Source organism: Nicotiana sylvestris, chromosome 3 (assembly GCF_000393655.2).
Source record: "Nicotiana sylvestris chromosome 3, ASM39365v2, whole genome shotgun sequence".
In the NCBI taxonomy this organism is placed as follows: Eukaryota; Viridiplantae; Streptophyta; class Magnoliopsida; order Solanales; family Solanaceae; genus Nicotiana; species Nicotiana sylvestris.
Genome location: NC_091059.1, coordinates 203,041,319 through 203,061,317, shown reverse-complemented (window position 1 = coordinate 203,061,317; position 19,999 = coordinate 203,041,319). Strand labels below are relative to the sequence as shown.

At 38.8% G+C, this 19,999-nt stretch overlaps 2 protein-coding genes across 4 annotated transcripts; one reads left to right on the top strand and one right to left on the bottom strand.

Moving 5' to 3' along the window:
- The first annotated feature begins 14,002 nt into the window (after positions 1–14,002).
- LOC104237363 (carbon catabolite repressor protein 4 homolog 3-like) lies at positions 14,003–18,922 on the top strand. 3 transcript variants are annotated; one of them, XM_009791499.2, is made up of 13 exons: positions 14,003–14,374; positions 14,464–14,627; positions 14,724–14,789; positions 14,911–14,963; positions 15,053–15,134; positions 15,692–15,778; positions 16,597–16,689; positions 16,764–16,796; positions 16,921–17,033; positions 17,669–17,780; positions 17,868–17,953; positions 18,044–18,128; positions 18,609–18,922. In XM_009791499.2, the coding sequence occupies exons 1-13, from the start codon at positions 14,125–14,127 to the stop codon at positions 18,696–18,698; spliced, it is 1,314 nt and encodes a 437-aa protein (XP_009789801.1). In that variant the 5' UTR covers positions 14,003–14,124; the 3' UTR covers positions 18,699–18,922. The 3 variants fall into 3 exon arrangements, with proteins under 3 accessions (XP_009789801.1, XP_009789802.1, XP_009789800.1); XM_009791500.2 differs by having other exon boundaries at positions 14,022–14,374; positions 14,461–14,627; positions 17,684–17,780; XM_009791498.2 differs by having other exon boundaries at positions 14,022–14,374; positions 14,461–14,627.
- A 383-nt stretch (positions 18,923–19,305) lies between these two features.
- LOC138888585 (uncharacterized) lies at positions 19,306–19,683 on the bottom strand. The gene has a single exon (XM_070170474.1). The coding sequence runs from the start codon at positions 19,681–19,683 to the stop codon at positions 19,306–19,308; it is 378 nt and encodes a 125-aa protein (XP_070026575.1).
- Positions 19,684–19,999: the final 316 nt, after the last annotated feature.

The window sequence follows — 19,999 nt, the reverse complement described above, 5'->3', positions numbered from 1 at the left end:
TGTCCCCATAGGTGAAATAATTGGTTATGTGCTTCTATTTGTGGGGGCTACGTACGCACGAGGTGACGAGAGTCCGTGCGTAGCTACTATTATATGTAAGTTCTGGTAGTCTAGGATCCAAAAGCATGCTATACTTGGAATATCTGTAACCTTGTTGGCAGTTGAATTGCTTAAATCCTATCGAATCGGTAAATAAATTTCTAAAAAGATTAAACGTCATTTTCTTAAATCGCTAAAAGAGGATTGACTTTTATTTGGATAAACGTTCCCCGATAAATTCTTAATTGGTTGTTTGAGCATGTATTTCTATGTGTACTTGCGTCGCATGTATGATTTGCGAGCAGGGTGATTGTTTATTTAAATTTGACCGCGTTGCATGTATGATTCGTGAGCGGGGCAATAGATGCATCTATGGTTCGCGTTGTTTGACCCTCGGCAGTGCACATTTTACATTTATGTTGAATCGGGCCATACGACCTCGACATGATATGTGCATGCTTGTATTACTTGCCTAAGAATTTTAAATGTTGATAATTGCCTTTCCTGGCTAGAGATAAATTGATAAAGATAATGAAAAGTAATTCTTTGGAAACCCTTTATTATTTGAGAAATTGTTTACCTGCTTTCTGGCTTTATGAGTTAAATTTTGCTTTATGGAATCCATGAGTTCCTCACACTTTTACTATATTATCATCGAACCATTAGTAATTGTCGAAGTCGACCTCTCATCTCTACTTCTTCGAGACTAGACGGGATACTCATTGGGTACACGTTGTTTTCGTACTCATACTACACTTACTGTGCATTTTTTTTTGCACAGGTTCATATGTGTCTAGTGGCTTAGTAGCATAACGACATGGTTGATACGGAGACTTAGGTGAGCTGCATTTATCGAGACGACCCGCAGCCAGCAGAGTCCCCTTTAGAGTATTTTAGTGTGGTTTTCATTTCTGTCCACTTTGTATTCCGGACAGTTACTGTATTTTATTTCATTCCCTAGTAAATGCTCATGCACTTGTGACACCGGGTTCTAGGATGATTATGGGGTATCTTGTGTTAACTTATTAACATTCTTATTTGATTTGAAACGATTATCTTTTACTGGTAAAGTTGAAGGAAAATCATAGCTTTCATAATTATTAAACGAGAATTTAATTAAGTATTTTGGTTGGCTTTCCTGACAGCGGTGTCCGGCGCTATCATGACCCTTAGTGGAATTTGGGTTGTGATAACATGGTATCAGAGCACTGGGTTCCCTTAGGTCTCACGAGTCATGAGCAAGTCTAGTAGAGTCTCGCGAATCGGTACAGAGACGTCTGTACTTATCTTCGAGAGGCTACATGACTGTTAGGAGCACATCCCTTCTTGATTCCTCATCGTGCGATTTGATTCCTTGAGGCTTATGCCCTTGTTTCCTTCCTATTCAATCTTACGCGGCGTGAACCATTTGTTGTAAATCGAGAATTGAAGAATTGTAATGGTGCTACAGATATGGTGCGAGATGTTTCTCCCGGTATTGTTGGTTGGGCTATTATCGTCGCCTTGCGGAAGGATTTTTCTATTGTTTCGTCTCGGTAGTTGTGCTTCTAAAAGCTTGGAGGCTATGCACGGGTTACTGTGATGCTCACGATTGGTTATCACACAGTATTGACTTGACGGTAGGATACTTGCCTATGTGTTAGGGCGATGAATAATTTGAAAGGAAGTCTACTCGGTGCATGATTCAGAGATCTGATATTTCATTTCCGGCGGAGGAAAAGTAATTGGCCTATTAATGTCTAGATTTGGGGTGATGGAGTAACGAGACTTGGTATTTTCGAGCGTGGTGGAATTTTCATATGCGATGTAGTGTCGTCTTCTTCGATTGTATGTGTTAAGTTTGCCGGTATTATGGTCTTCTGCAATTTGCCTTTGGGGGTAAGATATTATGAAATAATATTGGAGAAACGACTGTTATATATCGCGGGATGCGGTGGTTCAAGATTGAATCGACGTTTCTAATGCTGACGGCTCGAGAAAGATGATCTTCGTAAAGGTTTAATATTAGTAGCGATTTATGGGTTCAAGTGCTACGAAGCTATTTAAGGCAACGACTGAGCAGCAAAGGATGAGGAAGGACATGTGGGGAGTGTCAGCCAGTGGTTAAAATTTCTAGAAGGCCAGGTATAAGAAGCAAAGATCGAGTAGTCGATTAAAGGGGTGAGTTCCGCCAAAGTGGGAGAGTGGCGGAGTTGCATATGGGCTTTGTGGTAGGATGACCACGCACCTTAAGGACAGTTTGGAATGATTTGGGAATTTTAGTGATTGGTGACTGGGGTCTACAGATTTAATTTGAAGTGCGGACTATTATGCGGTATTAATAAGAGTTAGAGCGAGGATACCATAGTCCATGAGATACATTCCCAATGAAATATCGAATGATTCTTTTTACTGCGGTCAGATGTGATTCCTTAGGAGCTGACTGAAACCTGGCACATTTACATACACTGAACATAATATCCGGTTGACTTGCGGTCAGATACAGTATTGATCCAATCATTCCATGGTATTTAGTTTCATCAACAAGGATTCCCTGTTCATCTTTGTCTAGATTTTTGGAAGGGCTCATTGGTGTGCCAATGGATTTTGCATTTCTCATACCAAAATTTTGAATTAGTTCTTTTGTGTAATTGGTCTGACATATAAAGGTTCCTTCTTCAGATTGTTGAATTTGTAGTCCAAGGAAGAATTTTAGCTCTCCCATCATGCCCATTTCGAATTCAATTTACATAAGATTTGAAAATTTCTTGCACATAAGAGGGTTAGCACTACCAAATATAATATTATCAACATAAATCTGAATAATAAGGTTACCATCCGATGATCTTTTAATAAACAAGGTAGTGTCTATTTTACCTCTTATGAAGCCATGATAAGTAAGAAAGGAACTAAGTCTATCATACCAAGCATGTGGGGCTTGCTTTAGCCCATACAGTGCCATAGTGAGCTTGTATACATGGTATGAGAATTTTGAATCTACAAATCCAGGTGGTTGTTTCACATATACTTCTTCCTCAATAAATCTGTTCAAAAAGGCACTTTTGACATCCATTTGAAACAGCCTAAATCCATTAAATGATTCGTATGCCAAAAGAATTTGTATGGATTCCAAACAAGCTATTGGAGCAAAGGTTTCATCATAGTCGACTCCTTCCTGTTGTGAGTACCCCTGAGCGACTAGTCTGGCTTTATCTCTTACGACCTTTCCATCCTCGTTCAACTTATTTCTGAAAACCCACTGAGATTTGATATAACGGAAAGGAGCTGCTTGAAATGGAGAAGGATACAACATAACTTTGAATTGGAAGGATGTTGTCGCACATTTAATTGATGCTCACGAGGGGTGAATGGACTTGTGCAGCTAGAGAGTGAGTTCAGACTCAGGATGGGTTAGTAATGTTATAGTGATTGTACCCTGTGCAGCAGCGTTGGAAGATGTCAGCACGTAAATCCCACAGGTGGGTGATCTCCAGTGAGCAGATCGGCGGTCGCATGGTTGGCGAAGTTTCTGCGAATAATTCTATTGGTTATACATCAATGAGATCGGTCATGTGAATGTGGTTAATGATTTAGAGTATAAAAAAGGGTTTTATAGAAAGATTCCGAGAATTTTGGCAGTTGATTGCGCAAGGTTATGTCAATAAGAGATAAGGAATCCTGGTAAATTCCAGAGTTATGTAATAGTGGCTTTAAGCTAAGTGGGAGAGTCCCACTGCCTATGATTGGGTTGCATGGTTAACTACTTACGAGGTTTCTGGTTATTAGCATATTGATGGGTTATTTCAGCTACGAGAAAAGAACATAAGTGGTAATTTGAGCAAAGGAATTGTTAAAGGTGTCTATGGTTGGCCTTATTGGCTCATGTTCAGACTTGAGGAAGGATTCAGGATTTATGCCTTGTATAGATGCGAGTTTCAAGGAAAGTGATTCTGCAGGGTGCTTCGTCGAGAAGGTATTCATGTACTAGAAGATTCATGGATTTAATTATATTCGGGGTCAAGTCAGAGCGGGTGGCTCTTAACAACGTTCCTAGTGGACTCAAAGGGTAAAGTGTGGTGCCTAATGATTTCGAGCCTATAGGTACGGTTAAGAATCAAGCTTTTGTAGCAGCTTATGAGAAGAGACCCCGAATGTTCTATGATGTTTTTACTTGCAGTGTAGCATTTGGGAGGAAAATGAGAAAGGACTTCAGATTCTATGAGGGATTATCATAATGGGCATACCAGTTGAGGATGCGAATGTGCGCACAAGGGAGGTATGAAATGGTTCGTGGGCTTTGAGACAACATGGTCTCATGATTCAGGGTCACTCGGGATGAGTGCGGATGGAGTGTGCTATGTGTTGAATGGTGTTATTATTATTTCAAAGGCAATCAAGGGTAAATTGGACGAAGATAGATTGGTTAGCCATTGTTGAATTGCCATATTGGTGGTAGAGATCAGTTCCTTTAGCGTGATCAAGTTATGCATGTGATTTGTGACGGCACCTATGAGGCTTGTCGGCCGCCGTAATTGATTTTATTAGAAGTATTCTAGTGTTATGGCCTATTATGTGTAGGCAGATCCCGGAAGGGCTATGATGACTTAGACCACTACTTGAAGATTGCATATTCTACGGTTATGAGAATTCACCTGCGTGTTGCGATGGTTCTCCTGAAATGAGTTAAGTGAAAAGTTTTTATATGATGTGGTGTTAATCTATTAGTGGTTCCGGAGTTATGAGAAAAAAATCGTGTTCTATCGTATATTGGCATGTTGGGTGTAGTGAGTGGTATGGAATTTGAAGTGAGGGTCAAAGTTGCAGTTCGGCATTGACCAGGATGTCACGAGCTCGGATGAGCAGGAACGGAGTTTCGATGTTTAAAGTAAGTTGGTATTGTCTTCAGTGTCACCTGAGATCGGTGTTGCGTGAAAAAGGCCTTGCACCCTAGTTAAGAATTCTTGATCGCTTTTCAGCGTTAGTGCGGCCGGTGATTTGGATGCACAGACTTGTTATCTATTACAGAAGGTTGTGGGAGCGTGCCCTACAGGAAGGTCGTATAAGTGTGGCATGTAGTCACTTGATTGATTGAAGAGTTAAACCAAGTATGAAGATTGTGGTGATGTCGTTAAATTGAGAATTGATTCCTGGAGGGCACTCGGTTTATTGGGTTGTGGACTGTGGAGGATTACTCTGGTTATGATGGTTGTTCTTGTATGTTATGAGAAAAGGGGAGTTATTATAGACCTTTGAAAGATTATTAGCTTAGTTCAGTGCGATCAGAATCAACTTGAGGTCTGTGGATGGATTTAAATGTGAATATGGGCTCTATATCAGGCCAGATGTGTTCATTTCAGCAATGCACTCCTTATGGAAGAGTAGTCGGGGTGTTATTTCGTCGTTAGCTATTTCATGTAATGATATATTGCGTCGTGTGATTTGTGAGACGACTTGGTAAATTTCTTATGTGTTGAGGTTCCACGTAGAGATGATGTTATATGAGAAGAATGGCTCTTGAGATTCAGATCGTATATCGCACCTCTGTTGTGCTTGAGTTTATAGCTTATAGCGCTATATGTCTCCCTAGGGATGGTAACATGCACTTAGCATGCTTGTGACCGACATTCAATATTTTGTTATAATGAGCAATTTGGCTCGGTGTGTATCTCCTTATGTGAATATTATAAGTGGATCGGGTGGCACGCCGCCACGGGTATGTTGTTTGGATCGGGTTGCGTGCCGCAACAGTGTGATATTGAGCACAGATTCCTATATCTGTTTTTATGTGTTTTGTTTCCTATCTTTTTGAGGACAACTCATATTAGTTATGTGCCCGCGTCGCATGTATGATTCGCGAACGGGGTGTTCGTTTAATTATGTTGACTGCGTCGCATGTATGATTCGCGAGCGGGTTAATTGGATTTCCTTTTCAGAGTTCGTTTTCCTTTTGTATCGCATTCGAGTTGATTGCCCATTGGCACATTGTGGCATCATATGAGACTTTTGGTCACGTCTGGGTGACTTATTGCCGGAGCAGTTTGTACTGGGTGAGACGAGATCATTGGATTTAGGATCAGTGCAATCTTATTATATGAAGTATATTAAGGAGCTAAGACCATTATTTGGTTCAGAATGAGGTGACGGTTCTTGTCAGGAGTATAGACACAATAATTTGTTAGTTCAGCAGTTGTTTATGAATTTCTACACATCTCTTCCGTTGCGTCGGTATTGTAAGAGTTAGGGAAAGACCTATGTATGTCATGAGGTGCAATGAGAGCATAAGATTCATGGAATTTCGAATAATTTGATCAGAGTTATTGTGGTCTTGTGAGTAAAGTGGTGCAAGGTGTGAATTCAGCTAAGGTATGCAATCATGTTTTGGTGTTGCATGTAGTTATTGATATGGTGAGCGTATGCTAGAACAGGCCTGACAGAGAATTCCGGATGTTAGAATTGGGCTCTAAGGCTTATTTGCTTAAGTGAAAAAGGATATCTTCAGATTGATCGAGCTAGGGTGCCCAGCTGAGTTGTGGTAGCATGAGTAGGTGCTCGAGGTGTTAAACAGTGATTTCGGGCAACTCCAGCGCAGTTCTTAGCACGTTCAAGGACGAACGTATGTTTAAGTGGGAGAGAATGTAACGACCCGACCAGTCGTTTTGAGCTCTAGCACATCGTTCAGCAGTTTGAGGCCATGAGCAGCTTCACTTCAGGTATTATGACTTGTGCGTACAGTCGGAATTGAATTCTGCGAAGTTCAGAGTTGATTTGGAAAGAGAATTCTCATTTCAGGAGCTTTAAGTTGAAAGAATTGTCTAAGGTTGGATTTTTGAGTAAACGACCTCGGAATCGGGATTCGAAGGTTCCAGCAGGTTTGTATGATGATTTCGGACTTGGGCATATACTCGGACTGGGTTTTGGAAGACCCGGGTGTGAGCACGTGATTTTTGCCCTATATGAATTATTCCAACAAATTCAAAACAAAATAATTTCTTTCAGTGTTTGCAATTTTGAGGATTTCGTGGCATTTTCTGTTAATTATTTGCATTGGTCTGTGCATTCCATTTTTGTTTAATTAATGAAAAATACAAAAAATATGTTGCATTTGCATTTAGGATTTAATTTTTGCATTTTTGAATTAATTAGTAATTTGGTGTTTTATAAAATTGGAAAAAATCACAAAATAGTTCATTTTGGCACTTTAATTTTAATTTTTCGAATTTTGGTAGTTTTTCTTTGATTTGGCATTTAATTAGTGGTGGTAATTATTATTTAGAATTAATTAATTCAATTTGATCAGATAATTTGATTAGGAATTAATTTAGGTTTTGTTCTTAATTTTAATTTTATTTAAAAGAAATTAAAGGAAAAATTGAAAAAAAGAAAAGAAGAAAAACAAAAAATGAGATCAGATTTTTGGGCCAAATCTGATTTTTCAGCCCAAAATACCCGCTTAACCCAGGCCCAGAACCGTCTGAACCCGGTCCATCTCCACACTAAACCAAACGACCCCGTTTCGATGAGTTTGAATCCCAGTCGTCGATCTTCTTTAGATCCAACGGTTGGGAATCGTGGGTCTTGATGGTATATAAGTGTCCGAATGGACCTTGCCCCTCTCAAACCCCCCCTTTTCGTCTCTCACCACCTCAGAGACCCTTCTTTAGCCCCGCCCTAAACCACCGCCTGCCGCCCGCCGGAAATTGCCCACGGCAGCGGCCGGCGTCCAAACCCTACCAAATTTACACCTCTAACTCCTCTCCACCTCCCCATTCCAAAACCCCAAATCGTTTCTCTCAAATCCTAGCCCTGTTTCTCGAATCTTCAATCGAAAATCAGACCAAAACTTGATTTCTCCCAAATCACTCCGAATTAACACCCTGGGCTCCCAAGACTCGCTCGTTCCAAATTTCCACTCCGTTTGCTTTGAATTCCCCCGGAACTTCTCGAATTTCAGATCGAAAAGCGAACCCTAAAATCCAAAAGTCATTTTTTATGAAATTTGGTAGCATGCATGGTCATAGGGTGGTGTGTCGTCGAGTTTTGAAGCTTGGACTCATCAAGACTGATGTTGCTCAGTCTGTTCTTAACAAAGAACGACTGATCGACATTAGTTTTATTGGGTCCTTTTTTCCGTCTGGCATCGAGGTTGATTTGGTAAGTTATTTTTCCCTTCTGTGTTTTCTTTCTCTCATTGTCTTATTATCATCATCTTCCCCTTTCTTTAGTTTAGTTGTCTTATAGTAATATGGCTGAAAGTTTAATTCGCCATCTGAGTTCACCCTGCTTTTTTCAGCCTTCTAGGTTAATTTAATTAGGTTTATTTGACAGCTTCATTCAATTCCGCATGTTAGTTTAGGTTTTAGTCTTGTGAAGTCGTTTAGTTGTCAGCCTGGTTCAACCCATTTTGCTGTTTGGGCTCTGAATCTGTTTCACAATTCATTCCAAGGGATTTGGTTTAGGATATGGGGTCAGAATTGAGCCCAAATATTGGTTTAAATATCGGGTCAATCTGACCCATGTGGGTTCCTAGAGTAAAAATCAGGGTTCGAAGGGTAGTCTAGGGAATTGGCCTAAGGAATCTTGTTGTAACTGACTAGGGAAGCTTCTAGGAAGCTGGGGTTGGGGCTATTCTAAATTTCTAGATTGTACATTAAGGGCCCTTAAGCTAAAACAAGAAAAAAAGGGGGTAAAGGGTAAATAAGTAGTTCTGGGGGCTACCCTATTGGCTGGGCCTATAAGAGGTATCATTCTTGCCTTTCAAGGCAGAAAGGCAAGAATTGAAGAGCAAAAAATCCGAAAATCCTAGACAGCTAAGGATACAATTTTTTTTATTGTTCTATTGAAAATTCCTAGAAATTCCTGTGATATTTCCTCTGTGTTAATTTCTGAAAAATTGAAGGATAAAATGGTTTGAATCATTTGGTTTCCCAGTGTTTTGATTCATTTCTGGTTCGAATTTTGTTTGCTGGATTTGGAGTCGATTTTTGGGGTTTATTACTTCGTTTTCTGGGTTCAAAACTGGTTGGAGAAATTGTTGTGTGTTGATGCCTTATTGCTGATCTTCTTCTCCTTTTTCTTTTCCATTCCCAGGTACTCTTCGACCTTCATAATGTATGAGATGCAAACTTTGAAAGCTATGACTATTTGAAGATCTCAGAAATGAACACTATTTTTGAACCATGATTGTTAGCTATGTTCTGTTTCCTCCTTAAGAATTCCTATAGCAGTAATGTGATATAATAATGATTCTCTTATTGACTCATTTTTAAGGTAGTGGTAGTATAATGTGTCTTTTGAAGTTTTATGTTGCAATTTGTCTCAGAAAAATGCATGAAACCTATTAGCTCATTGAATCCTGCTTAGATTAGTATACTGATTTCTCGCCATTGATAGATAATGACTTACATGTGCATGCAATTTAGTTCATGAAGTTTTAGCAATAGGATTGGTTGTTTACAATTCCTCTCCTCTTATATATGAAAGTTGAAAGACAGGTTTAAATTAGAGTCGTCAACCTGAAAGCCATAAGCCATTTTTAGATGTGGAATAAGGTTTTCAAGCTAGCATGGATTTGAATCATGAGGTCTTAATATCAAAAATGGTTATGATGAGGATTTCTTTTTCTTTTCTCTGTGTTTAAAGTTTAAAATGATGATTTTGTCGTAGTTGTGTAAGCCTTGAAAATCAGTAGTTTTGGGTATGTATTTTCCTGAGAATATAATGATTCCAAACAGTACGTGCGACCTCATAGGATCGACTTCGAGCCCCTGTTTTGTATTATGCCCAATTTTTTTGGGTTGGGCATGCCTAAGGCATCCGTTTGAGCATCAGAAATACAGGTACTCACAATTGGGTTTGGGCCAACCAAGCCCAAACATGGGAGGGAATTGAAATTGGGCCTTCGCCCCTTCTAAATCATTATTTTCTAAGTACGTAATAGGTTTAAATCCTCTTAACGAATGAAGGTCGGTATTATAATTTAGATCTTAACCATAGATTTCTTTCAATCATTCCATCTATTTAGATTCGAGGTGCACCAAATCAAACAAACCTTAATATACACGACCCTCTTGTGATTTAGATGTAAACAACAAATGTTTGTAGTTTGCTTTAGGCCCATTTAATATACCACCGTGATTGTGTATACGTTCGCGTAATATAATTACGATTTTAAAAAGAATAATTCAGAGTATGCGTTCGCGCAACTTCGACTAATTTTTCTTAATAATAATAAAGTGTTATTAATTGTGGATACGTTCGCGTGACACGATTTTTGACACGCCAAACAAATGGATACACGTACGCGTGACCTATTTCAAGATAATTTTTCTTAGTTTAAAAGCGGTAAAAGGCTAAAGCACATAGGTTTGAAAGTGAGTAATTAGACAATTTTGATTAAGCCAAGTATGATCAAAGCGACCATGCTAGAACCACGGAACTCGGGAATGCCTAGCACCTTCTCCCGGGTTAACAGAATTCCTTACCCGGATTTCTATGTTCACGGACTGTAGAACAGAGTCAATTTCCTCGATTCGAGATTTTAAACGGGTGACTTGGGACACCATAAATTATCCCAAGTGGCGACTCTGAATCTATAAATAAATAAATCACATTTCGATTGTCACTTAAATTGGAAAAACTCCCTTATGCCCTTTACGGGGTGTGGGTAAAAAGGAGGCGTGACACCGGAAACGTTTCGACGCCTATTATGGAAGTTAGCATTTTTGGATGAATTTTATAAGTTTGGATTGAAGTGCATTTCAGTGTTATCAAGGTCTATTTGGGATCCCGAGTCTGGTAATAGCTCTGTCTGGTGATTCTGGTGTTGGGAGCGCGATTAGAAGTGAATTCGGAGGTCCGTGGGTCATTTTGGAGTCATTTGGCTAAAGATAGAAATTTGAAAGTTTTTGAGGAGTTTGACCGGAAGTGGACCTTTTGATATCGGGGTTGGAGTCCGATTCTGAAAGTTAGAGTAGGTCCGTAATGTCAAATATGACGAGTGTGCAAAATTTGAGTTCAATCGGACGTGATTCGATAGGTTTCAACATCGAATGTAGAAGTTTGAAATTCTAAAGTTCATTAATCTTGGATTGGAGGTCAATTCATGATTTTAGCGTTGTTTGATACGATTTGAGGCCTCGAGCAAGTCCGTAATGTGTTTTGGGACTCGTTGGTATGATTAGTTGGGGTCCCTGGGGCCTCAGGTGGATTCCGGATGGTTAACAGATCAATTTGAATTTTGAAGAAGGATTGAAGCAGCTGGTATCTGGTGTAACCGCACCTATGAGGTTTTGGCCGCAGAAGCGGCTAGGAGGTACGCAGATGTTGTGCTGGGCCAGAAGTGAAGAGACCGCATATGCGGTCATGTAGCCGCAGAAGCGGGACCGCACCTGCGGTGGTTGAGGCGCAGAAGACGAAAGGGCAGCCTTGTGAGAAACCGCAGAAGCGGGTAGTGGGTCGCACCTGCGGAATCGTAGAAGCGGTCAAGTGACCGCAGGTGCGGAAATGCTGGAGGCAGTGTATTCTTTTAAAATCGGGGGTTGGTCATTTTCCCCCCATTTTCACTCGGTGTGGACGATTTTGGAGAGCTTCAAGTGGGGGTTTTTCATCATCAACGACAAGGTAAGCTAACCCCACCTATCTTGAGTTAAATATATCGATTGTGTAGGGACTTTAACATGTAAATTGGTAGAAACTTGAGGTTTGAGGGAAAACCTAGAAATTTGTATTCTTGAATTTTGACCACGATTTTAGGTATGGAATTAAGAGAAAATCATGTATTTGAGTTCATAAGTTCATGGGTAAACTTTATCTTCGAGAAATTTCGGAATCCGGGCACGTGGGTGCGAGGGCAATTTTGTCAACTTTTCGATCGGGGTTAGGAATTATTATAAATTGGATTGTAATGAGTAATTGAACATATATTAATGGATTTGCATAATTATTGGCTAGTTTTGGAGCATTTAGCATCGGTTCGAGTCTTCGGAAGGCGTTGAATGCCGGTTATGGATCTTCGGAGCGAGGTGAGTCTCCTTTCTAACTTTGTAAGAGGAAATTGTCCTCATAGGTGAAATAATTGGTTATGTGCTTCTATTTGTGGGGGCTATGTACGCACGAGGTGACGAGAATCCGTGCGTAACTACTATTATATGTTAGTCCGGGTAGTCTAGGACCCAAAAACATGCTATACTTGAAAAATCTGTAATTTTGTTGGCAGTTGAGTTGCTTAAATCCTATCGAATCGGTAAATGAATTTCTAAAAGGATTAAACTTTATTTTCTTAAATCATTAAAAGAGAATTGACTTTTATTTGGATAAACGTTCCCCGATAAATTCTTAATTGGCTATTTGAGCATGTATTTCTATGTGTACTTGCGTCGCATGTATGATTCGCGAGCAGGGTGATTGTTTATTTAAATTTGACCGCGTCGCATGTATGATTCGCGAGCGCGGTAATAGATGCATCTATGGTTCGTGTCGTTCGACCCTCGGCAGTGCACATTTTACATTTATGTTGGATCGGGCCGTACGACCTCGACATGATATGCGCATGCTTGTATTGCTTGCCTGATAATTTTAAATGTTGATAATTGCCTTTCCTGGCCAGAGGTAAATTGATAAAGATAATGAAAAGTAAATCTTAGGAAATCCTTTATTATTTGAGAAGTTCTTTACCTGCTTTCCGGCTTTATGAGTTAAATTTTACTTTATGGAATCCATGAGTTCCTCACACTTTTACTATATTATCATCGGACCATTAGTAAGTGTCGAAGTCGACCTCTCGTCTCTACTTATTCAAGATTAGACGGGATACTCATTGGGTACAGGTTGTTTTCGTACTCATACTACACTTGCTGTGCATTTTTGTTGCACATGTTCATGTGTGGCTAGTGGCTTAGTGGCATAGCGGCATGGTTGATACGGAGACTTAGGTGAGTTGCATTTATCGAGACGACCCGCAGCCAGCAGAGTCCCCTTTAGAGTATTTTACTGTATTTTTTATTTCTATCCATTTGTATTCCGGATAGTTACTGTGTTTTATTTCATTCCCTAGTAAATGCTCATGCACTTGTGACACCGGGTTCTGAGATGATTATGGTGTATCTTGTATTAACTTCTTAACATTCATATTTGATGTGAAACGATTATCTTTTACTGGTAAAATTGAAAGAAAATCATAGTTTTCAAAATTATTAAAACGAGAATTTAATTAAGTATTTTGGTTGGCTTGCCTGACAGCGATGTCCGACGCCATCACGACCCTTAGTGGAATTTGGGTCGTGACAACCCCTCCAATCAGCTGAAAGTTCGTATAGCCAATCTAACTTCTACGACACGAGCGCCTATCAAGTTTGCTAAATTATCTTCACCAATTTGATGACACCATTGGAAATGGGGAAAAAGACAAAACTTTTTGAATCCAAAGGAGAGGATGTTCAAAATGGAAATGTAAATTTGTCATGTTATAATTTTTTTTTATTAATAATAGATACATTACAAGAAAATCAAAAGAAGGGAAGTAAGTTGTAATATCATAACCCACAAGAGTTACTAGTGTCACAAAGCGAAACTTGGGAGAGGTTTCTGAATTTATCTCAAAAATAGAAATAGAGAAGAATTAGAGGTACACATTCTTTAAAAAATTGTTTATCGTTACTAATTTAATTATTTTTTTATATCGACCATTGTAAAGTTGCATTGGGAGGATGAATATATTGAATCAAATATCACCGTGTATAATGATGAAAAGCATAGTACACATGATCAAGAAATTTTAGGTAAATATGATATAGTAACTATTATCAACATTAGTTTATATAATCTATCTCATACCATAATATACATAATTAATAATAATATAATTAAAAAAATTATATTCATTAAGATAATTTACACGCGCAAAGTGCGTACCTTAATACTAATTTATTAAATGGCATGATAGTAATAATTTTTCTCCAATAAAAAAGCTTGCTTTACGTTATAACATGAAAAAGAAAAAAGAAAAGGCGTCACTTGATGCGTGGTCTCTTAACGACCTTTGGTCACTGTGGCGCTTAACCACTCACCGTCCTCGGCTTTACCGGTCGATTCATAGTTACGCTCTTTCCTATGGGCTGCTGCAGAGCCGGTTCTCCGTGTCTAACCACGCCCAGGCTAATCAGCAACGCCGCCACTCGCTGCTTAAGGCCTATATTCAACTTATGCTATATTAAGTTCCCTCGTAATTACACCTCTTCGCCGACGGCTTCCTACAGCCGGCGGCGGTACAACCCTGAACATCGCAGACAGCTCAGTTCAGCACCGGACATTGTCCGCCATTGGGTGGAAGGGGATGCTCTTTCCACTGTCCCACCTCAAGGTCAGTCCCTTTGGTCAACTAACTGCATGTTGCTTGTATTTTTTGTTAATGCTGAAGTTTAATTTAGTGTATGGAATTTGGTGCAGCAGAAAGGTTTACCGTTGTTTCGTATAACATATTGGGAGACAGGAATATGTCGAAACATGGAGATCTCTACAGAAATGTTCCTTCGAATTACTTAGATTGGAACCATCGCAAAAGAGTTATTTGTGAAGAACTCCTCGGACTAAATCCTGATATAATTTGCCTACAAGTAATTACAATTGCCTCTTGCGTATTAATATATTTAAATATGTCCTTGTTTTGGATATGAAGCTAATTGAAGAATTCTATTAATGTGATTGATTAGGAGGTGGACAAGTATTATGATCTACTAAACGTTTTGGAGAAAGCTGGATATCTCGGCTCCCATAAGGTTACTCCACTCTAAACCCGCCAGCCTCCCTCCAAACTGAAATAAGTGGAAAATTGTATCATCATTCAGTATAAGACTTGCTGTTGGAAAATATTAACATGTGTTACTTTGACCATGGTAGAGGCGCACGGGCGGTTCTGTTGATGGCTGTGCTATGTTTTGGAAAGCTGATAAGTAAGTGCTATAAGTAAATATTGTACCTCACAGTTAGTACCTGGATCATTTTTCTTGTTTGGACTGAAATGAGTACTTGCTAATGCCAGGTTTCAGTTGTTAGAGGGTGAAAGCATTGAGTATAGGCAGTATGGTCTCCGGGATAATGTCGCTCAGCTCTCTGTTTTTAAGGTAGCAGTTGTAAATTTCAATTTTATTTTACCTACTGTAATTTCATATAGCCTGTAGATGTGACAAGTGAGAGTGATGTAAGAATGCTCAAAATTTGGATAATCCGTAAGTTGGGGTTCAAATATGTGAAGGAGAAATAAGACAAAGATAACCAAACTAAAAATATGAGATAAACTGGACGACAACCTAAATATAAGGAATTAACTAGTGCTCAGTGGTTAATCCAAAGCTCATCAGGCTTCACGTTCTGTGGAATATGCATATGTGACGGCTAATGGCTTAAGACCTCTTATCCAAGACTTCCTGCTTGCTTAGCAGTGTAGATCACTTCTAGTAGGTCAAGCTTTCTACCAATTAGAACTATGCAGGTAGTTAAGATCTGGAGCATTTGATTTTGCTTATCTCTGTAAGCATATCTCTACTATTCTGAACTGGATGTTTCTTCTGATTTCATTTCCCAGAGCGATTTGTCCAGATCACAGTTTTTTCTTAGTTTCATTCTTATTTAATCATATCTCTTTCGATTTTGTATCTCTAACTTCATCTGGTACAGACAGATGCATGAAGCCCAGTCAGGGAGGCTAGTAGTTGGGAACATTCATGTGCTATATAATCCAAGCCGTGGAGATGTTAAGCTTGGTCAAGTAATATCCTGCATTCTGAGTTAACTCTCTATTTTTTGCATGTTAGTATTTGATTGGCAACTGACCTTACATGGCAATTTACCTTGACAAGGTACAATAGTTAGACAAAGAACACTAGCATGTCCAAGGGATGGAAATCTCTCTTTGTGTTTTAAGCCTAAACTACTTGTTCTAGTGCATGGTTTGGTAATGCAAATTACATTGGCCACTAATTGTTATAAACACTAGAATTTTTTGAAAATGCATATTTCAATGCACATATAGTAATTCCTTCTATTTTTTGAAAATTTTGTTTGATGGGATTAAATTTGTCTTCTGTTCGCATATTGAAATTTGTTGCTGGAGGTTTCTGGATCAAATGGCTTTCAAATTGTCTCAAACTGGAAGAGTGCATCCTATCTGGTTATTAGAAAATTCAAGTGAAATATAAATGGAAAAATCAACTTGTCAAATAGTTGTTCTCCATAGCTCTTACTGCTTAGGTACATGGGTAGAGTGTCTCTTATTCATTTGGACTTCAATCCTGTTTCCATCTGCACACCACTTGACATCTGAACAGTCTCTCTTTGTAAAGAAAGACATTTTCTTAACCTTTTTTCATGCACGATGGTAAAATATATGTGCTACATTGTGGTAATCGGGTTCTAGCTCTTGCTACAAAATGGATGTTTTTCCTCTTCTGGTAGCATGCTTAACTTTAGACATAAACTGTTTAAGTTCCCCAACTGTCAATATATTGGAGAGTGGTGCAAATGATTTCAATTTTCCTTCAATTGTCTCCATGCTGTTACTTTTTTGCTGAATATTCTTCCTTTCAGATTCGCTTTCTTTCATCAAGGGCTCACATACTTTCAGAAAAGTGGGACACTGCACCTATTGTGCTTGCAGGTGATTATAACAGCACTCCCCAGGTGTGGATCACTGAAATTTATCTTCAAAACTCACTTTGCTGGAACAATTCTTATTTGTTTATCCCTTGTGACAGAGTCCAATCTACAAATTCTTGTCATCATCTGAGGTAATATGCAGATCCCAATTCAGCATCCGTTGATGCAATATTAAGTACTTCTTAATTCATATGAACTGCATGCTTTTTGGAGGAGTTGCTTGCTTCTCATAGGATTTGTTTTTTTATATTGCAGCTCAATCTCATGCTACATAACCGAAGAGAGTTATCTGGTCAGAGACAATGCCATCCCTCTCAAGTTCTTGGTCTTGGAAGAGAAAAGGGGATTTTGTTTGTTCTAATGGACAGGTGAAGCTTAGATCTGTCAGTACTTATTATGTCTTTCGAAAGTCTATGCGCTCCTATAAATTCCGATAGCTAGAGTGTACATAGCAGTGTTCATAAAACCTAGGGGGCCATAAGTTGCTTCCGTTTGTGTTTCATGAGAAAATAATGTGGTGTTTTCTAAGAACGAACGTCTTCTCTCATTCTCTCTCAACTTCACTATACTGTGGTATATGGTCAAACTCTTGATACTTTAAAGTAAACTAGCCTTTTTTTGTAAGGGAAAGTAAACTAGACAGTTACGCAAGGCTTAGAAACTTGATGGAAAAAAAGAAAATAAGACATGCAAATAATTCCTCTAACTATTTATTTTTTTATTAGGTAGAGGGATGCAACACGAGGACTTCCAGGGGGTCACCCATCCTAGTAGTGCTCTTGCCCAAGCACACTCCTCTGACTATTTGTTACGTTGGTTGTCGTTGCATTTATTTGGGGTCGACTATTAATGCCCTTAAATTCTCTGAGTGTGTTGTATTCTTAATGTGTTGATATTTGAGATTTCTGATGTCAATTTGTTTACTTTTGAGAAAAAACTGAATTCTTTGAATTTTCATGTGATTGTGATTTAGAATTTGTTGTGTGCATGCAATTGACTTCAGATTCTTGAATTCTAGCTGGAGCGAAGAGGAGATGAATGTTGCAACTGGCGCTCCTAAATCTCACATAGCTTTGCACCCTTTGAAGTTAAACAGTTCTTATGCAATGGTGAAGGTACGACTTGTCCTTTTTACCCACAGTTGACATTTATTCCCTTGTATATTCCTCTTAGACAGAATGCTACCTCTTCTTTTTTCTTAGGGATCTCAAACAACAAGGGATGACAATGGTGAACCACTAGCCACATCTTACCACTCGAAGTTTCTGGGAACTGTCGATTATTTGTGGTACTAATGCTGTAGATACTGCTACTTATATTTTTCTGCTAACTTTAATGACAAGAGTACGCACTAATAGTAAAATCCACCACAATGCAGGTATTCTGATGGTCTTGTAGCCACAAAAGTTTTAGATACTTTACCAATTAATATCTTGAAGAAAACAGGTGGTCTTCCCTTCAAGGTATTATCCTTCTGATATAGTACCCTGAGGCTGTTAACTAGGACAGATCAGATTTGGCCAAAGACATGACTAAGGTTGCAAAACATAAAGTATTGTGCTAGAAATGGATTTCTCCAACTTATAATGAAAATAGTGAATTTGGATTTGTTTGCTTTACCTATAAAATATTCAGGCGTTTGATTGCACGTTTGGAATAAGGTCGTCCTTCAAGAAGCCATAGCGAGTCCTTTGGTTTCCCAAAACCTTGTCGCAACATCTTTGTTTATACTGAAGCATTAAACTTGTATTTTATATGCTGGAAAAGGAGCTGGAAGTAAATTGCAATTCTCTCGCGTTAATAAATAGAGCTTGCACCTCCTGGATCTCATTATACATATATATATATATATATATATATATATATATATTTCTTTTGAGTGTAATATCTGCATTTAACTTCTTGCTTAAGCCAATTTTGAATTGAATTTCTGGGGCATGCAGAGAATGGGTAGTGATCACTTGGCTTTGGTTTCTGAGTTTGCGTTCTTGGAAGGCAAGATAGAAGCAACTGAAGAATATGCTATCAGTTGAAGGTGACATACTTTAATAGTGATGCATCGAGCATCCATACAACAAACTCATCATCATCCTACACAGAGGCGGAGCTAGGATTTGAACTTTATGGGTTCTAAAATTTAAAAATAGCAACATCATGTGATACTAACTGGGTTCTATATTTAATATTTTTACATACTTAATAGATTTATTAAACAAAGACAAGGTTTGGACTAAAACCACTGGGTTCGGTTCGGCCACACTTGTACGCGAGCCTCTAGCTCCGCCCCTGATCTTCCTACAGTTCCATGGCATGCATTCAAGACAACATGGAAAACAAACCGGATGTTGCATTAGCATTTTCAACAATAGTTGTAGTTTAGTTTTTTTTTTTTTTCCACTTAATATCACCATTATGGTGAGAGGTTAGGCATGACCTTAACCTTTATATTAAAACGATAAAAAGGGAGGGATTCGATACAAGAAGGATTGATAAAACTAAGCTAATTGGCCCCTTAGTTAAAAGCTGAGGAGCACAAAACAGAGAAATAAATAGCTAAAGCTCCAACTTAAAAGCATGTGAAGGCCAAAAAAAAAAAAAAAAAAAAAATCTCCTCAATAGGACAAGCCAAAATTGGTAAGGCTAAGCATTGAATGACTTTTTGGTAGTCCTAATTCGGAAGTTGACCAGCTGGTTTCTGTCATTCTTCAAAGCAACTCTCACCTTCATAGGTAAAGTGTTAGCTTCCATGAAGAAAGTAGAAGATTTCCTATGTAAGCTCCAATTAGCTAGCAAGTCGACAGTGCAATTGGCTTCCCTGTAGCAGTGTGACAACTTAATGTGGCCTTCCTGCCTAATCTCTCTGATATGTTCAATTAAATGGGCAATCTGCCAAGGTATTCCAGCCTGATTGTTTATTGCATTGATTAGGATTAGAGAGTCAGATTCAATTTCGACCTCTTTATATCCATTGTCAATACACCAAATTAAACCTACTAAAGTAGCCCTTGCTTCCGCCATATTGTTAATACAAGAGCCAAAAAAAGTTGAGTAATCCATAATGAGGTCTCCATATTGATTTCTTAAGCATCCTCTTCCACCTGCTAACCCTGGGTTTCCTTTGCTACATCCATCGCTATTGAGCTTTAGACAACCATCAGGTAGTTTAATTTGTGCTTTAGACAACCATCAGGTGTAGTTTGTGATAACTAAGCGGATGCAGTGTGCTATCCCATGTTGACTAGAAATATAGGGTAAATTCATTTGTGTACATACTACTAACAAATGACTAATATAGCATACGTGACGTGACAGAGAGTCAGAGACTCATGGTTTG

What these genes read in the sequence shown, in the direction of transcription:
- LOC104237363 (XM_009791498.2), top strand. Translation starts at nt 14,125, where the DNA reads ATGGGCTGCTGCAGAGCCGGTTCTCCGTGTCTAACCACGCCCAGGCTA. An exon ending in TTGTTTGTTCTAATGGACAG is followed by an intron (nt 17,034 to 17,668) that starts GTGAAGCTTAGA and finishes AATTGACTTCAG; the next exon opens with ATTCTTGAATTCTAGCTGGA. An exon ending in CAGGTGGTCTTCCCTTCAAG is followed by an intron (nt 18,129 to 18,608) that starts GTATTATCCTTC and finishes TGGGGCATGCAG; the next exon opens with AGAATGGGTAGTGATCACTT.
- LOC138888585 (XM_070170474.1), bottom strand. Translation starts at nt 19,683, where the DNA reads ATGGCGGAAGCAAGGGCTACTTTAGTAGGTTTAATTTGGTGTATTGAC.